The sequence below is a fragment of the Malurus melanocephalus genome, unplaced genomic scaffold (assembly GCF_030028575.1).
Source record: "Malurus melanocephalus ecotype Western Australia unplaced genomic scaffold, MMel_1.1 scaffold_1271, whole genome shotgun sequence".
NCBI classification, from domain to species: domain Eukaryota; kingdom Metazoa; phylum Chordata; class Aves; order Passeriformes; family Maluridae; genus Malurus; species Malurus melanocephalus.
In genome coordinates this window covers 36,227-45,174 of record NW_026624503.1, presented here as the reverse complement: position 1 = coordinate 45,174, position 8,948 = coordinate 36,227, and the positions used below count along the sequence as shown (strand labels likewise).

The following is an 8,948-nucleotide window of genomic DNA, read 5'->3' as shown; positions in this document are numbered from 1 at the left end:
GGCGGGGCGGGGCGGGCGGGAGCTCTGTGGTGCACGGGCGGTGCTCCGCGGCTCCGCGGCGCGGGCGGGCGTTATCGCCGCTCGGTGCCCCCCGACACCGACACCGAACACCGACCCCGGGGTTCCGGGCTACCGGCGAGATAACAGCCGTGTAACCCCCCTTACACTCCGGCCCGCCTTCCCCAGCCCGCTCCGCTTCGTGCATAACGTGAAAATAAAGTTAAAGGAAGACGCTCCAAAAACGGAGCCCCAAGGCATCCCRTGAAAATATCCAGAAACAATTACAAAGCAAAACGTTYKGGASACCCATTGCAGTGKAAGCACCGTTCTGCAGGRACCCCTCCTAAACTCAGCTTTAAGMAGCTGCRGGASCCGAGGTGCTGCTCCCATCAATTGTTCTTGGAAGCTGCTTTAAAAAGCAATGTTGGTCTCTTTACTGGTTGGATTTTATTTGATTCAGGAACATTTCATTTCAGCCACTGAACACGGGCTGGCTGAAGGCAGCAGGGAAATAAATCATCAGGAAAAGAGGCAGGAGAAGGCAGCAGCAGAAGGCAGCTAGGTGGCACGAGAGCCCAGCTCAGCCGGCGGGGCCGGGACCAGCAAAGCCGGGCTTTGTGCCAAGCACAGCCCCCCGATCCCGCAGGATGGCTCCGTTCTCGTGGATGGCGGGTGAATCATTTAACACCTCTCAAACAGCATTCCCCTCCACTTTTTAGGCTGCTAACTCCCAGGAGAATCCCACAGACAGGCATCACACCTAAGCCAAAACCTCCAMGTGGAATTTTGAGGCACCTTGCAGTAATTTTCCTCAGTTTACCACAGGGCAACACTTCCCTGTGCTGAGACTTCTCCAGAGCCATGGCTGCACATCGGGATCACCCCTGTTCCTGCACTGCACATCAGGAATGGATCATTCTGCTCCTCTAAGGCCTTTGTGTGACCACAAGATTCTGTTCACAGAGGGCAATTGCCATCCTGGACAAAGCTGGAGGCCTGAAACACCTTCTGAGGGTCCAGAGAGCAGGAGCCGAGCAGTTTTCTGTGGAGGTGAGACTGAAATCAGAGAGCTTTTAAAAGCATTTAAAAGCATTAAACTGAAATGCAGGCCAACCATCCCTGCAGAGTTTAGMAGGAGTGCCTTATTCTGCTTCAGCTCTAATCTCTTCCTAATCAACTTACGACAAATTTATCTTAAGCCAGATTTACAGCTGTTAAGAAGGATCCACGCAGCCTTTTGCTCCAGAATTGCCATACTGATTTTATGGGAGCATCCAYGTGTGTRAAYGGGTGGAAAAGGGACTTTGGGAGCYRYAGCCAYGTCRGGARTGGTGAGAMAAGGAACCAGGGCTGCCTCAGGAGCCCGGCACAGCATCCACATGGAAAACTGCATCTGGAGATTAACTCTGTCCCAGTTTCTCATAATTAAGCAAGATTAACAGATAAACAGTCCCAGCAGCCACCAGTATGAGTAGCTCAGATTTGTTTCCAGTAAGGTGACAGYGGCCAAGAGCGGTTTGGGGGCAGCAATGTCTTGAGCAGCACTTTGGAAGTTCARATTCTGGTGATTCGTGTGTCCAAATCATTGACTCCATCCACTGCTCCTCTGCTGCTCACTTGGCATTTAAACCTGCAGTGAAAAGAGCTCTCAGAGGAGCCAGTGCTTCAGGCTGATTCACACAGGAGCTCTGAGCATCCACCCTTTTCTGTCTGGGGCTCTCCAGCATCAACTGAARGCCTTTGGGACTCTTGAAATGGAAGAATTCCTGAATGTCAAAGTTGCACAGAGACCTGATATTGCCTGTGGCAAGGGGAACAGTTTCATGTAATGGCACAACATTCTCTGAACATGAAAATGAAATATTTTGTGACCAAGGTACCAACTGTGATTTTAATTTGCAAAACCCAGCTCAGAGGCATCTGCATTCAGCATTTTCCACTGAAAGAGAATTGCCAGGCCCAACTCTTTCAGAAACCATCCAYCAAATCTGAAGAGGTGGAGATCAAGGTCAGTCTAAACCTATGACTCAAAACCATCTTACACTGCTCTTCAGGAAGAGGCAGCTTGAATTTAACACAATTTACAACTGGGGGAGGCAAAATACCTTACATTTGACCATCAGTAAGCTTTYAGTCAGGCAAGAATCAAAACAGATCCAAATCACATTAACTTGATCAAGTGTCTGTTAGATATTTGTAGGGAAACTTCTTCACCCCAATTCAGCTGGGGCTACTCCTGTGCATCCAGAGCTGAATTAATTACTTACACTTATTGAAAGGTGTAGAAGTTTGGTAAAACACAGTTTTACCAGCCAGGCTCCTAAAACAGGCAGATAATCATTCCAACTGAACCAAACTGTGACACTGCTGGGTGTCTGAGGTGTGGCACTGCACAAGGAGCTACCAGAGATTGAGCTCTTGCACTACCTGCTGCCAGTGCAGCAATGAAGAACAGCAACAAGACTTGAACATGATTAGTATTATCCAACTGCTTTGTTATAAATATATTATATACATTCAAACATCACATTAAAATATTATTCCATTACACCAGAAGAGATTAAGGCTTTATATTATTTACAGAGACAAGCAAGCACCTTAAAAAAAAAATAAAAAGAACAAAACACCAGTCATTGACAATTCCCTTCTAACATTACGAGTTTGATACCTTGAGCTCTTGAATACAGCTATTTGCAGTGTGCCCAATGCTAGAACTATTTCAAACATTTATTGTCAGGGTAGGAAACACTTAATAGAAGACTCAGCAGTGAGCACTCCACACGAACAGACACATGTGTTGTAGGGTGCCCTCCCTCTCCTCAGAGGCTCCTGAAGTTGAAGGCTTATGCTGAAACTGTTTGCTTAATTCCACGTGGAGAGTAGAACAATTTTGTTTTAAGGGAAAGTGAAGACACTTGAGGATTGGTGGCCCACTGGAGGAGCGGGATTCTCCGAGTCTGATCCACGTGACACCGATCAATCAGGTTGAACATGATAGTGAAGACAGAGCTGAACGTTGATCAATCACTGAGTGCATTCAACAGTCATGATTTTATAGGCTTCCATTGCTCCCCCCCAGCTTCATGCAGTGCCCGTGCACTCCAACACCGAGTGACAAAGTGCTGTCACCGTTCTCCCTGTAGGTCTTAGGCAGCGAGCTGTTTTGGAAGTGTTCAGAAATGTTGATACAACACACGTTTCCTACGCCCCACATCCCCCCGGAGTGCCTGTGCTGCCTCTGGCGTGCCCAGAACCTCAYGGATACAGCGACCAAGCATGTTCTAAGGTGTAAGCAGACATGGCTAAACAAAAAGGTGCTCAGTGAGAGTAATCATCTTCATTTCAAGTATTGTTTTAAGAATTAGTTCTTTTCATTGCAGTCTGTGTTAGCACTTTTTAGTTTGTGCTTTAGAGTCTGTTATTTCTTTGTAGGTCTTGAATTTGGCTGATGGCTTTATTTTTTTTTTTTTCTTTTAAAAACAACATTGGCAACAAGTTAAGGATTGCAGAAGGCTGGCAAAAGTTATTTGATTTTCTGAGCCCATTTCATGTCATCTGCTCTTGGCTTCTCCCCAGTAAGTCCTTGGATGATGTTCTCCAAACATCTCCAAAATCTTATCTTCTCTAATGGATAATTCAGCCAACCTAAGGGATTGCAAAGGAAAAAGAGGATTAGTTTGTCATAGCATCCAAAGTTCAACATTTTTTTAATGAGAAAMAAAAGCAACCAGCCTGATACTGCTAATAATGATCAGGCTTAAACTTTCAGGACATAGTAGGACTGAAAAAACACCTCTTTGGGTGRCAAGATTTTTGCCACCATCTGTCAAGTCAGGCTTTTTAACTGTACCATGTTCCTACATGACATTCTGCTAATGAGAATTAGATTTGTTTCTTGGCAGAGGTTTCAAAACCCAATGAACTGTTTGTTGAAGCCAATGACAGAATAAAGAACCAGAGCGATTTATTTCCAGCTTTCTAATTAACTTGGTAACTTAGGATCATTCAACCCTGATGACTGAGCAGTCTCACCTATACAGGTATTCTCTGAGTCAGAATGAGTGGATGCTGAAAATCCACAAGCCTGGCTTTAGAAATGAGCATTCAAGACCAGCTGCAGACATTCTGCTCTTTTGATGGAACAGCTGCTTTAGTGAACAAACCCCATCAGTGAGCTGAGCTTACCAAAACCCAGCACTGACTGCTCCCTCAGACTCCGAGTTACCTTCTGCTGATCACAAACATTCCCCCACCCTTTTCACCCACAAACCCAACTGCACTTTTCCTAAGAGCAGTGGGAGTGCAGTGAATTGTGCAGGTGTTTCCCAGCTGTCCTGCAGGAAGGCAGTACCCGTGGTGATGCAGAAGTAGGTCTCGTGTGGGGACACGTGGTGGATCCTGTGGTGCTTCCTGGGCAGGATGATGTGCCAGTCCTGGAGGAAAATCACCCAGCGTGGAAGACCAAAGTACGTGTGRGACCACTTGTGGATCTGGTTTGTCATGGTGATGAAGATGATGAGGGCAAAGACGTAACACTCCCATGGACAGGTCTCACACAGCGCCTCTGCAAAACACACGAGAAGCTGTGAACACCAACTGTGGAAAGACATTCCTAGCAGGAGCATGTCAGAGCAGCCAGGGCTCTCAACAAACTCACMAAGGCCTCACCAAAGCTGCTTTGGCAGATGTGTCACAAGAGCCAGCGAGCCATAAGCAATTCCCAAATGTCACAAGACAGGCTGGGAAGTGCCAGCATTTGTCAACACACCAGAAACAGGAAGTCAAACTGACTTTACTGCCCATAAAATTRTTGTGATCCTTTGATTCTTGACTTTTAGTTTGCACAGAGGTGAAGCACTGTTTGGTGTTACACACTTTAGAACAATGAGTTTCCCTGGATGTTCACAGCTTGGTCCCTCTTACAATATTCTACATAACTTCTAATCTTTCTAGCGCAACCCTCCACTCCCAGATTTTCTGCAGAGCTAGAGAACCTCACTGTGCCATCTTCTGCCACCACACCTGCAAGGARAAAACATTTCTCTCCCTCTTGCCAGGAGCACCATGCTTCCAACATCACATTCATGGATTTCTCCAAACTTCACACAAATATTCATTTAAATAGCAACGAGAATGCTAAATCAGTAGCAGTCAGAAGTAGGAGCTTACCTGGGGAAAAAGAAAGAAATTTGTATGCCATGTTTGCCAAGGGGACCAGWGTCATGAAGCAGTTGTCTCCATTGGTCTCTATGAAATCATGTCTGGTGATTGCTGTGGGGTCAATGTGATGTTCCCTAAAGGGTCTGATGAAAGCCTGGCAAAAGAATTGGACAAACACAATACCATGGTCAATAATGGTCTTGGGARGAAAAATATTACAAAAAAACAACYCCAACAAACACTCTCCTACATTCAAATCTGATTAATTAGTTAGAGTTCCAGAGTACAAAAAATGTAAGCAGGATTCAAACTTTTGCAACAACAAGACTTCAGATGATTTGATTTACATTTGCAAAGCAATTCAGAATCCACACCCAAATCCAGGTTTTCACTGCTTTTCAGTTTTATTTTTCCTAATTTTCACTTAGGACCTTTGGTATGTAATCTTTAAAACAAAGCATTGGCAAAATAATTTCACAGGCAAAATAAACCTGAGAAGTTTGCTTGCTAAGCAGCATCAACCAAGGGAAAAAAACCACAAAAAATAGAATTCAGCCTGCTATATTATGGACTACAGGTATACAATCCTTCTCAAATKAAATCTTCCATCACCACCATTCTAATATTACAACAAGGGTCCATAGAAGAGGGAATGGGAAAGGTTCTTCCTGGTGCATCCCCTTTTTTTCACAAGTTTTTAGGAGCTCAGCTGCAGGATCAACTCTCCAAATGTGTGTTCCCAACCTTCCCAACACCCACAGTGTTCCAGCCAGGTTCCAACCCTTGTGGAGTCACAAACCGTTCCCACAGAGCCTGGGAAGGTCTGCAAACACGGGCATTGTGCCAGCCTCAGCCAGGTGACCACAGGAGCAGTGCCACCTGGCACGTGTCCCCAGGCCAGTGCAAACACAGCCCTGCCCAGCAGTGCCAGGGGCACTCCCTGCCTCTGCTGTGGAGCTGCTCACGCTGCCAGGGCTGCAGAAAAGGACTTCAGAACCTTTTCAAGCTGAATGATAACAATGACAAACCTTTCCTACGATGGGTAGCTCCACAGATCCCCAGGTATCTGCTCCCCAGTGGAACAATCCTGAGAGGAAGTCAGCCGTGACAACTCCTGCAACTTGAATGAGAGAGGGACAGTTAGATGGACACAGCATTTTTACTGACTCCTTCACATCTTATTCTTGTTCTACAATTTTACTTGTTTGTCTGTCTCTAACTTAGACATTTACAACCACATGAGATCTACCCAGTCTGAATAAACATATGGTCAGGCAATTATGAGAAAGAGGTTAATGAGACACCATTTGGACAGTAATAATCTTCATTAAATCTATGTTTGTGTTTAGCCCATCTTCTACACAACAGAAATACTTTCCCTATAGTTTGCCTGGCTGATGCCTCACCTCTGCAGCCCTTCCTCTATCTCACATTTTCAAAAAGGAAGAAGAAATAATAAAGTTCTTTTCATATTATAAATCAGCCCCCACTGCTGAATTCATTATTCAGTTGGCCCAATCTCTCAAATGCAGSAGGAGACACCTCATTCTTCGTGTATCCCATTATTATACTGAAGACAGCTTATTTTATAAACAGTAAATTCTGTACATTTGGGTTTTTGAGACACACAGCAAGACTGGATGGGACACAATAGTGTTTAGATTGCTCCTGGCAGCTGAAAGGGCAAGCGACCTGCATTCAGGAGAAGATATCCAAACACTTCTCTTTACAACAATTCAAATGCCCTTCTCACTGAGCTAATGCCCCCATTAGCCTGTTTGGCCTCCAGCCTYCAGAGTGAAATAACTGCAGGAACAGCAGCACAGATTGAGGCAGAATACTCGACAGTTCAATAGATATCCCTCATGTTGCTCTGATGTCAGCTGGTGAAGGGGAGAATGGAGGGTGCCTGGAGCAGTGCATTGTACCAAGGCAATCAGGAAGAAATCCAGCTACCAGCACTCTACTGCAGCACGCTGTGTTCACTTGTAGTGCTCTTGTAGGCAATTCTCAAACCCCTTCCCATGGCCAGGCTGCTCCCCGGGCCTGTGGAAGCAGGACCCATGAGAACTTCCACAGAAAAAAAGTGCTTTGCTTGTTTACAATTAAAAGTTGCACTTCACCAAAATTTTACAAGCCAAGCATAAGCTTGGCTTTGCATACACAGAATGATCAAGTAGTAATCTTATATCAAAGTATATGATGTTCCATATTTAGTGTAAAAATTCAGAGTCTRGAGAGGAAGAAACCAGCATAAGATGTTATCAAATGACTCGATGCTTTTGTGTAATGTTACTGAGAAGTGAAGTCATGTTTAATCAGTGACTCTATGAAGTGGTTGAACAGCACTAAAGGGTCAGTGTGGCTAATTCCACACAGAAAAAAAACCCTTGTTTTCTAAATATCAATATATCAAAGCACCAGTTGTCTGTCACTTATATGCTTATGAAAGTAAAATGCCTTAGTCACCTGCAGGCCCATCTAGAGACTTTTAGTACAGAGGAAGTAGGGGTTTGATCCTACAGCAAGTTAGGAGGCTAAGAGAATGATCCCTGGACATTTCAACAAGTATAGTGTAGCAGCTCAGAAGCAAAGAGGGAAGAGTTCATAATTTTGGCTAATAAAACTGAAMCTTTCAGTCAGAACTGGACCTCAGAGTGCTGTAAGCACAGGACCCAGCTGAACTGTGAAACACAAGGAGGGTATTACTGTATACAGTCATTATATCACACTATTCCCAGGGTTTCCAACGCTCCTGTCTGCAGCACCTGCACTCCAGAGGCAGGAAAAGCCTGSCTTCCATCACAGGAGCTCTCCTAGAACAGACATCTCTCCTTGAGGCTACTCCCTGCTCCGGGCACGCCTTGTGACCAATGTCCTGCCCCCAGCAATGCCTCCCGAGCAGGGCACACCTCTCACTGCAGTGAGAGCACACCTCTCACTGCAGCAACCCCAAACAGCCCCGGGCAGCAGCCACAGCCTGAGCCCTGCCAGTGACAGGAGATCCCCAAGGAGCCAGGATCCCAGGGCTGAGCAGCAGCACATCCCAAACACCCATCTCAAAAACACAGCTTGGCTAAGAATCACCACCTGGTAAAGCCAATCCTCAGGAAAACTCACTGTAACTTTAAGGGAGGCCCTGCCAACTGGGCAGGCACACAGAGCTGCCTTTGTCCCCTGTGCACATGCGTAGGGACAGATGGGGCTGTGCCACCAGTGTCCCTTGGTGCCACCAGCGTCCCTCAGAGCCACCACAGCGTCCCTCAGAGCCACCACAGCGCTCCTCAGTGCCACCACAGTGTCCCTCAGTGCCACCAGCATCCCTCAGTGCCACCACAGCGTCCCTCAGTGACAGCACAGCGTCCCTCAGTGACAGCACAGTGTCCCTCAGTGACAGCACAGTGTCCCTCAGTGCCACCACAGCGTTCCTCAGTGACAGCACAGCATCCCTCAGTGCCACCACAGTGTCCCTCAGTGCCACCACAGTGTCCCTCAGTGCCACCAGCATCCCTCAGTGCCACCACAGGAGACTGGCAGGAGGGGGCTCAGCTCTGTCCTGCCAGCATGAGAAGAGCCCATCCCTAATCCTAGGGACAGGGAACAGATAACATGGGGACATGGGAACAGATAACGTGGGGACATGGGAACAGATAACGTGGGGACATGGGAACAGATAACGTGGGGACATGGGAACAGATAGCATGGTGACATGGGAACACATAGCATGGTGACATGGGAACACATAGCATGGTGACATGGGAACAGATAGCATGGGGACATGGGAGCAG

At 46.5% G+C, this 8,948-nt stretch overlaps 1 protein-coding gene across 1 annotated transcript in view; it reads right to left on the bottom strand.

The window, feature by feature from the left end:
- Window positions 1-2,478: 2,478 nt before the first annotated feature.
- Window positions 2,479-8,948, bottom strand: part of PEDS1 (plasmanylethanolamine desaturase 1) — a gene marked incomplete at its 5' end in the record, with an annotated part of 13,719 nt that continues 7,249 nt past the window's right edge. Inside the window, 4 exons of the mRNA XM_057387608.1 lie at window positions 2,479-3,645; window positions 4,352-4,564; window positions 5,170-5,314; window positions 6,189-6,280. Coding sequence (XP_057243591.1) covers window positions 3,524-3,645; window positions 4,352-4,564; window positions 5,170-5,314; window positions 6,189-6,280 — 572 coding nt within the window. The remainder of the gene's footprint in view (window positions 3,646-4,351; window positions 4,565-5,169; window positions 5,315-6,188; window positions 6,281-8,948) is intronic.